At 47.9% G+C, this 20,221-nt stretch overlaps 1 protein-coding gene and 1 non-coding gene across 6 annotated transcripts in view; both read right to left on the bottom strand.

Annotated features, from left to right (window-relative positions):
* Pla2g5 (phospholipase A2 group V) overlaps positions 1–20,221 on the bottom strand; it is a 36,919-nt gene that overhangs the window by 11,250 nt on the left and 5,448 nt on the right. Inside the window, exons 1-2 of one of the 5 annotated variants that reach the window (XM_040756267.1) lie at positions 2,383–2,709; positions 1,866–1,928 (exon numbers count right to left, since the gene is read on the bottom strand). The exons of 1 other annotated variant lie outside the window; for it this stretch is intronic. Coding sequence is in view for 1 of the 4 variants with exons in the window: in XM_040756265.1 (XP_040612199.1) it covers positions 13,296–13,395 (100 nt within the window). In the remaining 3 variants the exon portion in view is untranslated. Of the gene's footprint in view, positions 1–1,865; positions 1,929–2,382; positions 2,710–13,295; positions 13,533–13,717; positions 13,868–20,221 lie in introns of those variants that run through there. 3 more of the 5 variants (XM_040756268.1, XM_040756265.1, XM_005081044.4) reach the window with 3 other exon arrangements.
* On the bottom strand, positions 18,080–18,236 carry LOC121144206. Its single transcript, XR_005881529.1, has one exon. It is a non-coding gene; the product is annotated as a U1 spliceosomal RNA (small nuclear RNA).

Genomic DNA, 20,221 nt, shown 5'->3' with positions numbered 1-20,221 from the left:
CAGGTCTTTGGACAGTCCTTCATGAGACTCAGAAACTGCCCAGAATCCGCCAGAGGCTCCTCAGTTGATGGAATAGAATCTGAATGCGACCCCAAGTCTTTGTCCCCTCACTGCGCTGTGTCACCCCTCCTAGAGGGGCAAATTCCCTCAACCCTGGGGTTCTGTCTTCCACAAAGTTCATCTTCTAGGGTTCCCACCTTCGTGTCTGTCTTTAGCAAAAACACGACTCCTGGCTGGAAGTTTGCTAGCAATCGTGGCCATAGGCAGAGGAGACGCAAGGTTTCCAAGTGGCCTCTAGAAGGTTCCTCTGCTGTTTAGCTGGCCTGTGGTCAGCTAGGACTTCTGCTCGGGTGCCACACTGTCTCCAAGCCCCCAAGTGACCCAGCCTGTGCCAGTGCTCTCTGCCCAGGTCCCTGGCACCCCTATAGGCCCAGCCTGCAAACACAGCATTTCAGACTCCTGGTACTCCTGGTTACTGAGTAGGCCTTTGTCCAAGAGCATCCTTGAGTTCCAAGAACATTCCCGAGAGTTCTGTCCCCACACAGCCTCTGATCTGGAGGGCTCTAAGCACCCAGATCAAACCACCTGAGACACCACTTGGCACAGCAGCCTCTTCTGCTGCTTTTCTGAGGCTGTGCTGAAGCAAAGACACCAGAGGCTACACCCTGGGCATCTCGATTGGGCCAGACACCATCCACACCACTCCCAAACCACCCATGGCCTTGCCAGGTCCACCGTGTCTCCCCTCCAACGGGGATTTGTTGGGTGAATGGATGCACGGATAGCAGTTGTTGATTTTCAGACTCAGGAGCTGTGAGACTCAGGCAAGGGACTGGGAAGAGGGCTGAGCGAGTTAAAGTCCTTGCAGTGCAAGCACAGGGATGGGAGTCTGGGTTCTAGTATCCACATAAGCAGGTCACCCTCTGCTGCTCTCAGACCTCTATGCCCACATACAGTGTGGGCACACACACATGTGCCCACGTGCATGTGCACACACATACACACACACACACACACACACACACAGCAGAGACACAGACAGACAGAGAGCCCTCACATGGGTGAAAACAGTTTCCTAAAGGTTTAACCCAAACGGGTGAATCCCCTCCTCCTACTGACTCTCCTCTACTTCTTTGAGCTATCCTGTGGTCAGCTCTGATTTCTTTTCCTAGTTTCTTTTCATCTTACTTTCCTCCCTTTCCCTTCGCTTTCGTTCTCCTGTCTTCTTTCTTTCCTTCCTTCCTTCTTTATTCCTTTCCCTCCCTCCCCCTCCTCCTCCTTTTTTTTTTTTCTTTTGTCAGGATTTCCTGGAGTCTAGATGGACCTTGGACTATGTAGTCAGGGTTGACTTTGAATTACAGATCTCACTTCCACCACGCCTCGACTGTGGACATGCACCAACCGCCATGGCCAGTTTATACGGTGCTGGGTGGGAGCCAGGGCCTCATGCTTCCTAGGCAAGAGCCCTGCAAACTGAGCTACATTCCCAGTCTATATATTTTATTTCATAAAACTTTGACATCTCAAGGATGCGGATGACTAGAATGTGCTCCTTGCAGGCTAGCCAATTCCTACAATAGGACCAGGCTCTCCTATGGGCATGCTTTTCACAGTCAAGCAAGTCAAAGCCTTCAACCCCAGCTCCCACACACTTAACTCTCTCAGGTCAGGCCAGGCAATAATAGCCTGACTGTCCCTAGAGGGAAGCCCAGAGCCGCTGAGGTGAATCTCACTAGCCTACACATTCTGTTCCCTTTCTCTCCCTTCAGACTCACTCACACTGAGACAACCCCACCCAGTGTCACTCGGCACTGTAGCCCTCTTCTCCTGTAAATAGAAGACTTAATACTCATCATTTTTCTCACCGCTGTCCTCACCCAGCTGAGCTCCTTGGCTGTACCATTGTGGTGCAGGTACACAGGGAGTCCCTACAAAGGGGTTGCAAAGATAAAACAATATCAGAGGAGGAGCTGGCAGTAGGGCCTGGAGACAGCTGTCCCTCACTGGAGCCCAAGGCAGCCCTGAGACAAGGCTATGGCTTGTCTGTTTTTATCTGATGACCACAGGGGCCCAGGGACAGTGTGAGGTAATTTAAGAGTAGAGCAGGGCTGGATAATGAAAGGTGTGGAGGGCCAAGGCAGACAAGAAGGAATCACAGAGGAGGATGTGGAGCCAGGGAACTGCCCGTCATGTGAGCACAGGCCCTTCAAGGTCACATGAGGGACCCCCGTATGCCCAGGACCCCATTCCCATCTCCTGTCTAGAAAGAATACAATGGTCCAGTCAGTTTTGAGATGCAGGCACCCTGTGCTGTCTCTGCTCCCCCACAGATGGGCAGGCCCCCACTCACCCCTACTGGGCAGCCCCAAGAATGAGTCTCACCTGAGGGACCCTCTCTGTCCTCAGTTCCAGGGAACAGGCAACAGCTGGGACTGCTTGGTCTAAGCTTCTCCTGACTCCTCCCACAAGCTGCCTGGGCCCCTTCCAAGATCCTGGGAACTCAGAGAGGCCCACTTCAAGACCCCCTGCTGCTTTCCTCAAGACTCCTGAAGCAGGCCTCAGGGCTGGGTACCTTTCAGGGGAGAGATCCAGAAGGGTCTGGCTTGAGCTGATCTGGCTCTTTCCCACCAGAGATGGAGCCCCGAGTCCCCTCCCAGGCACACTTCCTCTGCACAGTAGACCTTTGTGGAATGGCAGTGTCTGGTTCCTTGTGGTTTCCCAGACCACGGCAGCAGCTTCTATTTTGTTCTGACTTCTTCAGCCTCACAACCCTGTCTTCCTTCTCTCCTTCAGCCCCAACAGTCTCTGTAAAGCCCCCTGTGGGGACACTGCAAGATGCCACTTCCCTAGTCCAGTCTTACCACCTGTTGACATCTGACTCATTCACTACTGAATCCCTGCATCCAGCTTGTCTCCAGGAGCCACGTAGTAGCTGTGTGACCCTGGGCAAGTAACTATACCTCTCTGTTTCTTCAAGTGAAACATGAACAACATGACCTCCTCCACAAGACCAGTCAGGAAGGTACTAGACAAACTACCCAATAATATCCCACATTAAAGAATGTGGCTCAGTGGGTAACGTCACAATTTCTCCATCCTGGGTTCTAATCTAGACAGTCTCACTAATTGAAAACATTGTGTCAGGTAGTTCACCTGCTTGGAAGAGCTGTCATGAGCCTTCAGTGAGTCAGTGCATATATTAATGCTTGTAAGGATGGTAAAGCCTGAATAGTGCTAACAAAGGAATGATTGAGTATTCTAGAAACAGGACATTGTGCACTTGTGAGAATCCAACTAACTGGCTGTCTCCCATCATCATCATCATCATCATCGCCATCCTTGTCATCATTGTCACCTTCAGGCACTGCCCTCTTCACTTTTTGGAGCAGGGTTTCTGCTTTGGACTGGAACTTCTCAGTGCAGTCAAACTATCTATCAGCCCCAGAGAGAGCGAGGATTTTCAGTGCTCGCCACCATGTCTGGCTTCATTTTAATTCTAGGGATCACAGTAGGAGCCTGAGCATCTCCCCAGCCCTCTTTCCTCTCTACCCCTCCTCCCCCCCATCTCCAGCAGCAGCAGGAGGAGGAGGAGGAGGAGGAGGAGGAGGAGGAGGAGGAGGAGCAGCAGCAGCAGCAGCAGCAGCAGCAGCCAGGAACACTCATGACTACTTCTCTCCCAGGACCTAACCACAGGACCTTCCCCATGGCCCTGGGAACTCAACCCCACACAGAAACAGTTGTCTACTGTGTGCCAGGCACAGAAGGGATCCCTGGAGAAGGAGACAGAGCCGGTGCCTTCTGGGGGAGACGCTGAGTAAAGTCACACGATCAGCAGTGACAGGTGCCTCAGCCAGAACCATCCAGTTTGTGTTCTCATTCCTCCTTCTTGACCAATGTCTTCTCCTTGGGGAGGCTGTGTGGGGGCGCGAGGCCATGGGACGTGCGGAGGCCAGAGAACAGCTTGCAGGAGTTGGTTCTCTCCAACCAAGTGGGCTCAGAGATAGAAGTCACAGAAGCAGGCTTGACAGCAAGTCTTCACCTGCTAAGCCAAGCTGTCTGCCCCTCAAATTACTTCCTCTGTCCCAAACACCTGCCGGCCTCGCCATCCTAAATGGGACAGAACTGACTAAATAATGAAAAACAAGGAGATGTTGATGTGTGGTCTTAGACATAACACTTATAACAATGGCAAAGGCAGAACAGGGTTAATAAAAGAATGATGGTATGTCCTAGAAAAAGGATATTGTGTACCTGTGTGAATCGTGTGTGTGTGTGTGTGTGTGTGTGTGTGTGTGTGTGTGTGTGTGTGTGTGTGTGTATGTGTGCGTGTGTGTGTGTACGTATGCTTGCCGGGCCTGCAGGAATCACTGTGTTCAATTCCTGCCCCAGTGTAAACTAGGTCTAGTGCTGCACACCCGTAATTCCAGCATTCAGGGATTACAGGCAAAGAGGGTCATCTTTGATACCTATAAAGGCCAGCCCAAGATATCAAAATTGTGTTTCAAAAGCCCCAAAATTGCCACCTCCCTTCACCGCTGATGACCTTCTCTGACTTTCATTTTCCCCTAAACATCCCATTTCTGGGTAGGGGCCTCCATGTCACGTGACCCTCATCCTCCAGGCTGGGATTCTACAGTGTCCACACCTGGCAGCCTGCACTTGAGGGTCATCCCTAAGTCTCCCAGGGCATTTATCTCCTTCTCCAGGCTCCCCTCTGCTGGCACAAGCCCCACTGTCAGCCCCCATTCCCGATCCTCCCCTAACCCTGCTGCCCATCCCTAACACCAGGCACAGGTGGACTCCCCACCACACAACCACACCCTGACCGCTCTCAGGAGTGTCACTACACCCCTCCCTGGTGGGCCATCAGTGTTCAAGGATACTCTCTCAGTCCTGAACAGGTGTCTAGGAGACAGGTGTCTAGGAGACAGGTGTCTAGGAGACAGGTGTCTAGGTGACAGGTGTCTAGGAGACAGGTGTCTAGGAGACAGGTGTCTAGGTGACAGGTGTCTAGGTGACAGGTGTCTAGGTGGGTGTGGGGGCTGGGCTGAGTTTGGTAGGAGTTTTGACTCAGCAAGACAGACTTAATGTCCAAAGGACAGAGTGTAGGATTGAAAGGACACAGTGCCAGCCAGGGAAGCCAAGCTTCCAGTCACACACCTGACTCTAATCCCCAGGTCCTCACCCTAGCAGGACTTTACCTGCTCAAGTGCGGAGCTTTCAAACACAAACCACAGTGAAGCTATGGCTGTCCTCAACAGGAGCAAAGAAAGCCTGCTGAGATGGTTGGGCTCATGAGGGTAGGATCCCTGTGTGACCCTGTTGATGAGTCCCCTGAACGGCTGTCACACTAACAGGGCCCCAGGAAATTCCCATGGCATGAATTAAGCATCTCATAACACATTCACTTTCTGGAGTTTTCTGGATCTAAGAGCAGCAGGCCAAAGCAAGGACACCTGGCCACTCCTGTTCCAAGAACCTCTGCTTCGACAATAGCCCTGGCCTTGGAATATGGTTTGTCTTCCCAGGACAGTTCATCCAGCAACCCCTGGCAGAAAAATCTGCTTGCAGCCCTCCTCCTGTAGGATGTCTTCCAGGATTCCTTCTGCAGGGAGCTGGTAGGTCGCAGGAACATTCTGGATGACACCACATACAACTGTCCTCTTGGATGCTTCCTGTTGGAGAGTTCCTGCAGGCGGCAGTTCAGGAAGGAAGATGAGAATTCAGGATTCACTTAGCACCCACTAGGCCCAAGGCCACACCAGCATCTGCAGTCTTCTCAAACCCTCTTCGAGTCTTGGGATGCACGGCGATTGTACTCTCATGCGTAAGAGACTGGAAACCGAGGGGCAGGAGTCGTGTGAGAGCTTGCCAAGGTCATACAGCTGGTGAAAAGGCTTCAGAATTCTGGGTCTGACCTACCACCCAAACACCTAGTGCTCTCCTCTCAGACAAATCGGGAATGGGAAGCTGAGCCCCATCAAGATCCCAGGGGTTCCCGAGTGATTTTCCCAGGACCTTTGCTTGTTCACTTTCAGCCCAGAGTTTGGAAGCTTGGGATCTTGGAGCAGGAGTGGCCAGGCACCTGGCTTTGGTCTAGGCACTAACCTGTTCCTTTTAGACCCAGCAGCAAGTTCCAGAGAGTGAAGATATTGTATGTTCTCCTCGAAGTGACTGGGCTTAGCACACATAGTGATTTTTCAAAACATGTAACCAGGACAGAGAGATAAGTCAGTCAGTAAATTGCTTGCAATGCAGTCAAAAGGACAGGAGTTCTTGCTAGCCACCCTGCCATCCTACTGGGCAGACCAGACCAATGGGAGAGCCTGTCTCAAAAGAGAAAGCGTGGACAGAACCTTAGGACCAACAGTCAATGTCATCCTCTGGTTTCCACATACGTAAGCCTTCATGTACCCATCCACACATGAACACATCAGCATGTACACACACAAACAAAGAAAAAATAAGTAGTAGGCTGCCAATGTTGAAATCTTACACAAAACTCTAAATCCTGACCTCTCTTAAGACACCTGGCATCCTCTGTTGGCCTCAGTTTCCTTTATGGCTATCCTCGCCAATTCTTATTGTCTTTAGCCCAACTTGACTCACAGGGGCTCACTTCTGGGGGTGTGGGGGATTCTCTAGAGATCTGTGTCAGAGTTCAAAGAGCAAAGGTCATCTCTTAGGCCATCTCACAATGCAAGTGTTGAGCTCTGAACCCCATATACAGTAGCTGCTCAGTCAGTGCACAGTAAAGCAATGAGGGTGCCCACTGCAGGAGGAGGAGGAGACACCTGTATTGAAATCTACAGGGTGAGTTGGTCAGTTGTCAGAGCTTTCCTACCACGCTTGAAGCCGGGAGTTCAGTCCCCAGCACTGCGTAAACTAGGTCTAGCGGCACATGATGGCATTCCCAGTACCTGAGATGGAATCATGAAGATCCAAAGTTCCAGGTCGCCCTCAGTCATTTATCAAGTTCTAGGTTAGCCAAGGATACCTGAAACCCTGTTTCTAAGGGCATGAACTAGGTGGAGGGCAGTTAAATTGAAGGGTATTTGAGGTAGAAGGAACAGCCTGTGCCAGACCCACAGGCAGGCACCTTCAGGGAACTGAAAATAGCTGTGGTGAACCTGGTACTTAACGACTAACTGTAAGGGAAGACACTGCCCCTTTAACCCCTTCTGTGGGCAAGGAGGTTTCCACTGTGGGCCATGCCCTGCCATCACCACAAGGTCCCTGAACATAGAGCTAAAAAGACATTGTGACCTTGACAAGTTACTTAACTGCTGTGGGTGTGGGTGTGTACGTACACGAGAGTGTGCGAGTGCTCACGTCTTGGTTTAGCATAAGGAGTAATAGGGGCCAGTGATTTTTACCTGTTCTGAGATGACACAAACCAGGTGTTTAGGTATACAGGAAGGTGTCAATAAATGTTGGCTATTTTCAATAGGAGGGAGGGGCACACTCCCAGTCCACATATCACAGAAAACGATAACTGTCTTTAAAAAGTGAGTAGGTATCCTGGAAGACATTTGGGAAGGGTAGGCCTAGCATACAACTGTGCCATCAGAAGGTACCTAGGAGACCAGGCAGAAGTTCAGTCAGCTGTCTTTTATTATAGAAGACCTTGATGGAGCCCCTAACAAGAGACTCTGATTTGTTCTAGGCTTGAAATGCATGGGGGGTGGGTAACATAGCTCAGTCATCACAGAGGTGACACACCACCCCCAAGCCAATTTCCATGACATCACCTGCAAAGGGCACCTTGAACATGCTGGCAGAGGGACAAACCCACAGAAACTCCAGCAGATCACAGACCACCCCTGGAGGGCAGGAGGGAACCAGGGCTCAGCCTTGAACTGAACAGGATCTAGAAGAGCAGAGGACATCTGAGTCACATGATATAGGTTAGAGGAAGTTGCTGACTGGCCTTGTGAAGGTGGCTCAGGGAAACACTGTCTTCAGATCTCTGAAGGGCTGAGGGCTTCAAGATCACAGACACATGGTGGGGTTCAGATGGACCAATCAGTACCAGGTTCCTCGCTTTCTGAACTTGGAGTTTGGCTTAGGCCAAGACATCTCTGTGTCCTGTGCAAAATGTTGTGGGATATTTGTACACTGAGTGAAGATACACTGATGTGATTGGTGCAATAAAAAGACAAATGGCCAATAGCTAAGCAGGAGGTATATGAGGGACTCCCAAGCAGAGAGAGGACTCTGGGAAGAAGAAAGGCAGAGTTAGGAGCCAGACAGGGAGAGGAAACAGGAGGTGCAAGACAGGAGAGAGATAATACCATGTAGATTAATGTAACTGGGTTAATTTACATTGTAAGAGCTAGTTGAGACAAGCAGAAGCTAAAGGCCAAGCTTTCATAGTTAATAATAAGTCTCCGTGTTATTATTGGGGAGCTGGAAAACCCACAAAAGACAAACAAGAAAGTTTGCTACACTATAGGGCACGTTCTATCCACCAATTGTCAGGAAAAGCAACAAGAAGTAGAACACAGGGATAGAGTGAGTGGGCCACACCCACTTCACCTTTCAAACAAATGAAGTTTTGCTTTAAGGGTTAGAAACATGGTACTCGGTCAAAGGTCAAATTAACCACTGCAACCCTTCCCTGCTACTCTGTAAAACTGTCAAACAAAGACCCAGGGGTGTGGCTCAGCTGGTAGAGCACTAGTCTAGCACACACAGAGCCCCATTCCCAGCATTGCACTAGTTAGATGTGGTGTGTACACTGTTGGGAAGCTCCACCCAGCCCCACTCCTCCCATTCCAGACCCCACCCCCGAGAAAGCCCTTCGCCAGCTCCCCCCTGAGATGCTTAAGACCACGCCCACAGCCTATTTAAGATATGGTCCTGACCTGCTAAGTGACCTCCTAGCTTTTTCCTCCCGCCCCCAGGCCACCTGAGAGTTTTTGGTTTTTTTACTCATTAAACCTAGACTTTTAAATCTTTATTTGGCTTGGTTTGACTGGCTGTGTTGGCGGAGAGCTTGATATCGGGGTACAGAGACCTTCCACACACCTATGATCTCAGCACTTGGGAGGCAGGAGGGTCTGAAGTTGATTAGCCAACATACCTCAGGTTGAAGTCCAGCCTGGGTTATAGGATACAATGTCTCAAACAAGCAAACAAATAAATAAACAAAGAGGTGGGGGGGGATAAAATAAAAGCATTTTAGTAATTGTTTGCTTGTTTTGCTTTTGGTATTTTGTTGATGCTGTTGTTGTTATTCTGGTTTTTGCTTTTGTGGTCCATGCTGGCTACTCACTATGTAGCTCAGGCTGGTAATCCTGCTGTTTGAGGCTGCTGAGCATTGGGAACACTAACTTGTTCCACAACATGAGTATTAATTAATACATTTTATTGACGTTAGTATATTTTGTTATTATTTTTATTTTAAATGTATGGGTGTTTTGCCTGCACGTATAGGTACATAATGCCCACTGAGACCATTAAGATGTCCACCCTTTTGGAACTGGAATTACAGAGGTTGTAAGATACCATGCAGGTGCTGGGAATAAAACCCAGGTCCTCCAGAAGAGCAGCAAATGAGCCATTTCTCCAGCCTCAGGATTTTTTTTAAGAAGAAAAATTATTCACCAGTCAGGAACCATAGGACCTGGAGGGAATGCCTCATTCCCTCTGCACCCTGGATCCCTCCCCTGCCTTTTCTTCAGGATGAAGTCTTGTTCGGTGACAAGGAAAAGAGTGACAAAATAGCATCCATGAAGTGAGATCCAGAATGAACAGCAGGTGGCCACCAGGTCTGATGTTCCACCAGACGGGCACCTGGATTGCTCTAGAACCTTCGAGGCTTTCTACCCAGATTCCTTCACAGAATGCCCTCTAAAATACTTAGCAGTCTCAGTGCTCTTGTTTTATTAACCTCCAGGCCTCATCTTAAAGGCCACCTCTTCCAAGATGTGTGAGAGTCAAAATGATGTTTCAAGTTTCAATTACTATGCCATAGAGATCCATAAAACAAAAATGCCTCTGATCTGCAAGCCCCTTGCCCAAGGACAAATAGTTCCTGAAGTGCTAGAGGCTATTGTTTATGGGAGATAACAAGACACATGCTGTCACTCCCCTCAACAAGTTTGTTTGACCCATCTGTACCAGATGTGCTTGATCACATGTAGACAGGAGATTCACAGGCAAAAAATAGGTCAGGATGTACGCTTGCCCCTGATGGGATGTAGGCTGTAGGTACCTCAGAATGTAGCTTGTGCCTGATTGCTTCCCTGATGGGAAATACTGAAGCGGCTGCAAATCTTGACTCAGGGACATTTTTCTGGGAACCAGAGATGGATCTGCCTAGAGTACATTCATCTGGATCATATTTAACTAAAGCTTGCTTCAAATTTGGCTTTAAATTGTGTTAGTGGGCAGGGTGTTGGTGGTGCACGCCTTTAATCCCAGCACTAGGGAGGCAGAGGCAGGTGGATCTCTGTGAGTTCAAGGCCAGCCTGGTCTACAGAGCAAGTTCCAGGACAGCTTCCAAAACAATACAGAAAAACCCTGTATCGAAACGCCTCCCCTCAAAAAGCATTGTGGTAGTGGTCTTACTCTCCATTGGTGGGATTAACAGAAGCCTTCTCAGGCAACCTACCTAAGGTCAGCACACTTTTTTTTCTTCCCGTCAAAGCATTATGTGCTTCTTTGGCCTTGACATTGCCCGAGAACCCCTTCCTCCAGAACTTGAGTATCACAGGACAAAGGCACCTCTGTCTTCCTTACTGTATGAAGAATTTGATTGGATAGAATCTTGGGGTCTGGAGGAAACAGTGACTCCACCTGGGTTAGAGCCCAGTGTTGGTCTGGCAGCCACTCTTAGAGATACACATGGCTAGTCCTCCCTCCCTGGTAGTTCATGGCAAGTCACAGTTTGGATGGGTATCACAGCCACCGCTCAATCGCTGGCTCAAGTAACTGTCCTAGGGAGGACTGTGTAGCCCTTTATACCCTTCCCTTTGGCTATCAGACTGCTGAAGAGATGGATCCTCTCCAGAATTTCTGCCTTTATAAGAATCTGACCAATGTAACTTGTGGCCATTCTCTGGGAACCTCAAGTATGGACCGGACTAGTGTCCATGGCATCCTGGCCAGTATTTAAGAAAGCGTGCTTCATATTTGGCTTAGAAACTGTGGTAGTGGTCTTACTCTCGGCATCTCATGCCCAGTGTGGGGCAAATCCTTTCTTCTATAGGGTAGATTCTAGTGTATTGTTAAATCAAATGTTTTGTCTATTATCACTCCATAAAATTTGGTTCAAAGACTTCTCTGTAAATAGTAAACTGAAGCTTAACTTGACACATAAATAAAACTTATCTACATAAAATAGTCACCCACCCACCAGTTATGGAGCCCACCTAGATGCCCATCAATAGAAGAATGGCAGGTATGCACCACGGAGAATTATCCAGCAATAAAGGACATTACATAATCTGCAGGAAAACTGACAGCATTGGAGATTATCATGTTAAGTGAAATGACAGGGACACCAAGATAAATGTCACATTTTCTCTTGCATATGAAATCTGTCTATCCATCTACCCATTTGACTATCAGGATTCATCTATAATTATCCATGCTACATGAAAGAAGAAGGGGAAATATTGACACAAGACAAAGGACCAGTAGAGGAGGGAAGAGAGACAAGAACCGACAGTGGGTGACAAATATAAGCAGGGTGTGTGATACACACGTATAAATACATCATAGCGAGAGCTGCCAAGATGGCTCGGTCAGTGGATGACCTGAGTTCAATCCCCAGGACCCACACGGTGGGAGAAAAAAACTGAATGATCTCATACATTGTCTTCTGACCTACATTCACACACACACACACACACACACACACACACACACACACACACTGTGGCTTGTGCAAACCTCCAAACCCCACAAAATAAATGAATAAGGAAATAAATAAATATGCCATGATGAAATCCATCCCTTTGCACAATGAATACAAGATAGTGAAAAAAGTTAAGATATTCCATATGCAAGAAGACAAAACGCATTGCCTATGTGAATAATTGGTTTTTTGTTTTGTTTTTAATAATCCAGGACTTGGGTCGGCACAAGCTCACTACTGTTCAAACCAGGTGCTCACAACACCTGAGTTCAAGCCAGTCTGGCTGTCTCTCTCCCTCAATCTCCACACCACTTCCTTTCCTCTGGCCATAAATACAGCCTGCCATTCAGAGGGTGGGGCATCCTGAACCTCCTTTGGTCTGGAGTGTTGCCTGACTCCAATCATGACCACAGGGAAGGCCTGTGGCAAACTGCTAAACTAAGCTTGTCACTTTCGCCCTTAGCAATATGCCCCGTATGGATCAGAACACAAGGGAGGCACAGCACTTAAGTTCTAAGTTGAACCTCAATGATGCCAATGTCAAGGCCAAATACTTTCCAGAGGAGGGCACTCAGGGAATGGAGGAAGGAAGAGGCCTGGAGGATATGGGAGGGAGGAGAAAGAGCTCCTTGTATGAGCCAGCAATTGTGCCCTAAGTGGCTAGCACACCAAAGTCAAGGGGGTTGGTAACTAGATGTGGATGAGCCCTTTCCCCCAAGATGTTTTCTTGTGCTTTGTATTAAAAAGAAATCCAGGGACTCGGGAGATGATTCGTCCATAGAATCAAGCAGGCATATACACCTGAGCTTTCTCCCCAGAACCCATGGAAAGACAAAACAAAACAAAACACTGGCAGAGGGCATGTGCCTCCCATCCCAGCCCTGGGGAGGCAAGGAGCTTGCAAAATGGCCAGTGTATTCAGTCAGAGAGCTCCATATTCAGTGAGAGGCCCTGATTCCTAACATGAGCTGGAGACATGATTGAGTAAGGCATCTGAGGTAAACCTCTGGCTTCCACATGCATGTGCATACATGCCCGTACATATGTATGTACATATATACACATCCACATATACATACACACCTGCACAAAAGCATGTGCACATGCATCTGAGGAAGCTGCACAGCCCTCAGGAGAATGTAAGCACTGACCTTAACCACCCTGCTCATAACCGTGCCTGCCCTGCCTTTGTTCATTTAGGGATGACCCCCTGAGCACCCCTACTTTAGACACAACCTGCCTCAGGAACTGCCCCAGCCCTGGTCTGACAAAGACCCCTGTAAGGGATCCTGAACCCTAGGACCTTCCTCTGGCAGAAGCTGTGCCCACCCTACCCAGGCCCCTCCTGGGTTCTTCAGACCCCACCTGCCCAGATTCTCTCTCCAGCCCCTGCTCCTCTGTTGGAGGCTCCTCTCTCCTCATAACTGACCTCTTTGGCCTGGTCTCAGCTCCTGCTCCCGGGGCCTGTCCCCATGAGCAGCCTCAGTCAGGGTCTGGATCCCCAAGTTTATGGTCTGCAGCCCAAGCATTAGGGCCGACAAGCTGCTAGATAGGAGCCCAGACTCCGAGGTGCTGTTTGTGGGAGCACACAGTGAACGCTGGCCTGCAAGCACCCCGCTCAGCCCCCAGCAGCAGTCAAGATGGCAGAAAGTCCAGCAGAAGCAGAGCCTGGCACAGCACTGGCCCTTCTGCCACAGGGCCCTGGGCAGTTCCCAGCACATTCCACCAGAGGGGAGTGGCCCAGTCCCAGATGATCCAGGTCACACAGCTTTATCCCTGTCACAAGCCTTTGCTAATCCCTTCAATCCTGACTAACCCCCATGGAGCCTGTCCTGGAACTTTCTTAATTACCTGAGGGGCTGCAAAGTGCCTTGATTGTCTGAAGACTTCAGTGTTGCCCTGCCCAGGAGTCTGAGCACAGGTCCTTCAGTTGGGATGGCTCCCAGGGCTGTGGAGGGGAAATCAGTGCTGCTGAAGCCACTGGAGAGGCCAGGGCATCTCTGGATGCTGGGTCTGAGCCAGGACAGCAGAGGCAGAGAAGCACCAGTTTCAGTTTGATTACTCCAAAATTCTTTTCTGGCTAGCAAGGGAAAATCTATGTGGGAATGTTTGGCTAGGGCTCAGATTCACAAAGGAAAGCCATGGCCTCTGGGGAAACTCAGAGTTCAATCCTGGACACTGTACACAAGCAGGCGTGTCACCAAAAACATCACCCAAGTGAGTGACAGATATGCTTAGCACAACAGAGGGAGCAGACAGCCCCTCCTTGCCCAGCAAAGACAACTACAGGGAAAAGAAAGGAAAAGATGGGTCATCAAGAACTCATGTATCTCCCAAATTCCATTTTCCATTATAAAAAATTTGAAATCTGCTGAAAGTTATAGAATTATTAATTAATAATTAATAACTTAATTATTAATATTTTACTGTTCTCTTACTTAAGGGAAATTTGTAGAAACTTACCCTTAAATCAATCCCCATTTCTCTTCTGATGAGAAAATGGTATTTTATGTAAACAAGCAAAATTGTGACCATGGAGAATTTTAGCACTAACAATACTGTTATCTGGTATCCATTAGCTATCTAACAATCAAGTTTCCTATTGTAAGGACAATAATGTCCTTAAATATAAATTTCTTTATTTTGTCTTTGCTTTTGCCCCATAGAATTCATAACATACACTGGGCATTCCTAAGGTTGTAACTTGTTCGTCTCCTGTAACCTGGGACTTCTTGGTCCTGTACCTGACAGTGGATGTTTGGAGCCAGGACACTTGTTCAGCAGAACCGCCTCCTCCTGGACTCATCAGTGTCCTCATAAGAATGATGTTAAATCTTTTTTAATAAGACCATCATGAGGATCAAAGCCGGGGACCTGTGTGTTTTCAACCCTGCTATTCATTCTCTGTCTCAGGCATTTCTCATCACTGTGGTTAAATACCCAACAGACCCAGATTGGGGGGGGGGGTTAGTCCATGGTAGAGGGAGAGACATGTCGAAGCAGCTTCATGGCCGCTGGAGTACATCACAACAGCTTCCTAGGTCCTGGTGAACCAGGAAGCAAAAGCTCAGACAAGAACCAGAAACTGGCAGCAGTTTCAAGACCACGCCCAGTGACTGCTTTTAACTAGGCTGCTGTATTCCCCCAAACTCCACAAACTCCTCCTAACAATACCACCCTCTGGAGACCAAGTTGTAGATGGAAGTTTCTGTCCCACCTGGTCCAGCAGCCATTTGGTCCCAAATAAGCACACAAAGGCTTATAATAGTTATAAACCCTGTGGCCTATGGCTCAGGATTCTTATTGGATAGCTCTCTCTTTATTATTAACCAATTTCTATTTATCTGTGTATCTCCAAGTGTTCTTATATTGCTGGTGATGGCCAGGAATCTTTCTTCCCCAGCAGCTACATGGCATCTCCCTCGAGACTTCTCTCTTCATTCCTCCTCCCAGCTTTCTCCTATCTAGTAGCCTATACTTGCTGTGTGGCTACATCCTGCCTGTCCATTGGCTAAAACAGCTTTATTCATCAACCAATAAGAGAAACATATATTCACAGCATACAGAAGGACATCCCCCATCACCAAGTGTTCAAACACATGGTCTGTGGGTAACATTTCAGATTTAAATCTTAATAGTTTTCCAATATTTTCCCCCAAGGGACCTGGTTATTTCCTATTGCTGTGATATAAGCATCAGAACTACAAAGCAACTTGGGGAGAAAAGGGTTTATTTCTTCTTATAGCTTACAGGTCATTATGGAAGAAAAGTGAAGACGGGACCTCAGGCAGGAACCTAGAGACAAGAACTGAAGCAGAGGCCATGGAGGAGGGCTGCTTACTGGCTTGGACACATGACTTGCTCAGCTCACTTTCTTCTATAACCCAAGACTACCTGCCCCAGGGTGGCAACATCCAGAGTGGGTTGGGACTCCCATATCAATCATTAACCAAGAAAATAATGCATAAATATGCTGGAGACAAATCTGATAAAGGCAATTCCTAGTTAACATTCTCTCTTCCCAGGTGATTGCAGTCCGTACCAAGTTGACAAAAAACACACCATCCAAGCTTATACTTCTAGCATCAGCAAATGGAGCAATTAATCTTCTCAGTTCCCTGACCAAATACAGCATAAGCAACATTAGGGGTGAGGGATTTATTGTGGTATGAGGGAATGCAGCCTACTGTGGCAGGGAAAGCAGAATGAATTCCAGGACAGCCAAGGCTACACAGAGAAACTCTGTCTCGAAAAACAAAAAACAACAACAACAAAGCCATAATGATGAAGGTCTGGTCCCCAGCCTGTGGCATATTGTGAAATGATGGAAACGCAGGAAGATTGTGTACAAAAGGGAAATCATTAGGGCTATGCCAGGAAGGGGAATCTATCTGAATCTTTAAAAGTCTCTCTCTCTCTCTCTCTCTCTCTCTCTCCCTCCCTCCTTCCCTCCCACCCTCCTGTGCCCCCACTCCCCCTCTCCCTACCCCCACCATTTCTTATCTCTCCCCTTTATGTCCTGGGGATGGCAGTCTACACCACCCTTCTGGGGTTGCCATTCCTCTTCTGACACACTAACACATACATCATTATATTAACCAAGTGGTTCCATGTGGCTGCCTGCAGCCCAAGCCGTTCCATTCCCCCTCAGTGACTTCCACTGAAGTAAAACCGTGTTCCTGGCTACATCATGGAAAAGAATTTCAGGGTGGTGTAGAGTTGGAGTTAATTAAAAAGTGTTTTTGACTTAGATTTGTGCCCAGGGGAACAGTGAGACAGACCCAAGAATGGGAATGGCCTTCTCAAGGGACAGTCACCCCTTGTCTTGGCCATGGCTGCACATCTAATCCCTCGGCTTCCTAATTCCCATCACTAGGAGGAAATCATTCACGGCGAGTCAAATGGTAAAACATTGCCTTTTATGTGGGAACCAGTAAAGTGGATTTATGAGGGTGTGGTCAGGAAGAAGTACGGAGTAGGGGTTACAGGTCCTGTGAGCCCAGAGCAGGCACTGTTTGCTTAGTTTACTCATTATCTTTAATGGTTTTGGCTTGAGATGTCTTAAGGAAAACTCGCATCATCTCTGCAGGTGTTTTGGCTTTATCAGTGGTGTGTGGAGCTTCCTGAGTCTGCCAGCAGGAAGGATGAACCAACCAGATCTCAGGACGAAGGGTTTCTTTTCCCTCTCCCACCCCCTCAATCTTCTTTCTATCCTGCCTGGTTATGAGTGGCAATTCCTTGTCTAGTCTAAGAACGGTTTCAGCTTCCCATGGTAGAGCATTGGCTAAGGCATTTTCCTGAATAGATTTTGCATTTTATCTAATTTGTTGAAAGTATTTTTTTTTCGAGATAGGGTTTCTTTGTACTGTTTTGCAGGCTGTCCTGGACCTTGCTCTGTAGACCAGGCTGACCTCGAACTCACAGAGATCCGCATGCCTCTGCCTCCCGAGTGCCGGGATTAAAGGCGTGCGCCACCACCACCCGGCGAAAGTATTTTTTAATCATAAAAATAGGTTGTATCTTAAGAAATGCCTGTTCTATATCTGTTGAGATGGCCAGATGGCTTTGCTTCTCCCTCTCCCTTGAGATAAACAATGCATTTTTTCATCCATTTGCAGATCTTTGTACCAAACCATCTTTGTATTCTGGGGATGAATTCCACTTGATCCTGGGTGTGACCTTCTTAATCTACAGTTGCATCTTGTTTGGCAGGACGTTGCTGAGGATTCTTGAATCTATTCATCAGAGAACAAATTTTTGTCTTTATCACCCTCAACCAGCACGTGATTCCCATTTGAGCAGGCATCTTGTCCTGTTTAATGATGTCCAAGAGCTAAGGTTATGCATCAGTGGAAGAAACATAACTAAATGGCCAGAATTCTGAGAAAAAGTGCTGAAGAAATAAGAAATGCCATCTGGTGTCACCAGGGTCCTTAGTGTTGATGCACTCCTAAAGCTGGGACATGCTGGGGTCACCAGGAGGGGTGGGAGGCAGCTTTTACCTATTGCGTAGTAAGTGCTCCAGAGCCTTCAAGGTTGAACCAAAGGGGGATGGTCCACCTCAGGATGAGGTCTTTGAAAGGGACTAGATCTCCCTGGACCTTGATGTAGGTTTCACATCAGGGCAGGATCTGGACTGAAAGGCAAGCAGGAGCTTGCAGGGATCTTTGGAGGGTGCATTACTTCATCTTGTCTGTTTCTTTCTTTAATTTTTATGGGAAAGCATAAACACTTCCCACCACCACAAATTATAGTCAAGATTCCCTCACTTGGGGAACTCGCAGGAAGCAGTACATCCAGAGTGGCATGGATAAGCATCTCTGAGAAAATCACCGTCATGATCATGGAGTTTCCCCAGCCAGGGAAGTATTCACTGCAGTTTTCTAATAACAGCAAAATCCCCCAAAATGTGTAGTCTAAATGATGCAAGAAAGAAAGACCCAAAACTGGGGTGACATGAGAAGGAAACTCTTCATCCTGATCTGGTTGTTTTGTCCTTCCTGCTAGCACGGCCAGGAGACTCCACACACCACTGATAATGCCAGAACTGCCCACAGAGATGATGTGATTCGTGTTTTTTTTTCCTAACGACATCTCAACTGAAAACTTTAAAGACAAAGTGATTTCTAACCTTGATTTTTAGCACTTCTTATTCCCATCAACACCTGTTATAAATCCACTTTACAACTTTGTTCATAAAAGGAAACTCTGACCTCTCAACTCGCTGTGAATTACACCTAGTGATGGAAATTGGAAACACATGGGACCAAGGAGTGACTCCCGTGAGAAGCCCATGCCCACACTTGAGGACATCTCGGTCTTCTTCTGGGTGCTTCTCTATTAAATTCTGTGCTTAAGGTCTATGCTTTAAGAGTACTTCGATGAGCCCTGCTCATTGCTGGACTGGCTGGATATGCTTCCACGGCAAAGCTGAGAATCCAGCTTCACCTGAGTACAAAGCACTAAGTGGGGAAGGGAACTCTCCAGGCTACACTTCCTGGGGTGCTGACTCTACCTCCCTCCCTGCTGATAGAAGTAGCAGAAATTGGTTGGCCCAGGGCTCTGAGGCAAAGACGGGAGGAGCCCAGATGGTTAGGTCCTTATCAGGGCTCAGAGAGAGTCAGTCTGTCCAGGACTCTCCTGCCTTCTGTACTTTGCAGGCATCTTGTACTCCTTGGGTAGCAGAAGTGTCTCCCTCTGAACCCGTCTCTGAACGCACATGCTCCTTTGTGTAAAGATATCAAGGTATATAGGGTCAGGGTTCTAATGACCACATCTTTACTATTCATTTCTGGCAGGACCCTATATTCGAATAGAGTTATAGTCTAAGGTTTCAAGGCTTGAACAGCAAGTGAGGTCAGGAAAGGGGGACACCATTCAACCAATGACATTTGGATGAAAATCTGCCTTTTGGTAAATGAAGTAAACTTGAATTTTCAGGAAGATATCCGCTTGAGTGACTCACAACATAACCTATATAATGACACAATGATCTTGTTTATCAAATACTTAATAGAAAAATACTTCACTTCTTACTCACACTAGATCCTCTGAGGATACCAGAATGTTCCAGAATAGCAGCTGTCCTCCATTCTACCACTCAGTGTCCCAGAAGACTTTCATGTTCCTTCAAGAGGAACACAGAAAGAACACGAGTTGCATCTGATTTGGGTTTGTCCCAGCCTGGATGTGACCCTTTGAGACCATGCTCATGTCTAAGCAGGTCTAAGATACTCATCTGTTATTGGTTGGAAAGAGGGAGGGACAGAGGGAGTGCCTTGGTACCCCATAGCTTCTACTGTAGAAATGTCTGAAGGACTGGTGTGGGGTGGTTTGCTAAAGCCATAAAGCAACAGAAGCCTTATTCTTGGCAGAGGTTGGAGGGTGGGGGAGGATATTTACATTAGGAACTAAGGCTCTTGAATAATTGTATCCCGAAGCCTGGAGAACAGAGACCCAATGAACCCAAGGAGCATTTAGAAGCCCACTGCCAAACAGGTGAGAACAAGGAGAGACAGCGGTGTCCGCAGTTTGATAAAATCAAGAACAGCTGCTGGATATTTTCCAGGTTTAAAAATTCATATGGGACTGGTGAGATGGTTCAGTTGGCAAATTGCTTGCCTTACAGTCCCAAGTACTTGACTTCAAATCCCCACAACCCACGTAGAGAAGCCAGGTGTGATAGCATTCATTTGTAATCCCAGTACTGGGGAAGGGAAGGTGACCAGATTCCTGGACTGCTGGGCAGACAGATTGGCTTACTTTGAGAAGTTCAGGTCAATGAGAGTGCCTGTCTCCAAAAACAGGGTGGACAACCCTGAAGAACAATATCCAAGGTAGTCCTCTAAGCTCCAC

This window comes from Mesocricetus auratus, unplaced genomic scaffold (genome assembly GCF_017639785.1).
Source record: "Mesocricetus auratus isolate SY011 unplaced genomic scaffold, BCM_Maur_2.0 Super-Scaffold_100014, whole genome shotgun sequence".
NCBI classification, from domain to species: Eukaryota; Metazoa; Chordata; class Mammalia; order Rodentia; family Cricetidae; genus Mesocricetus; species Mesocricetus auratus.
Note: the sequence above shows the minus strand (reverse complement) of the source record. Positions and strands in the feature narration are given on the sequence as shown.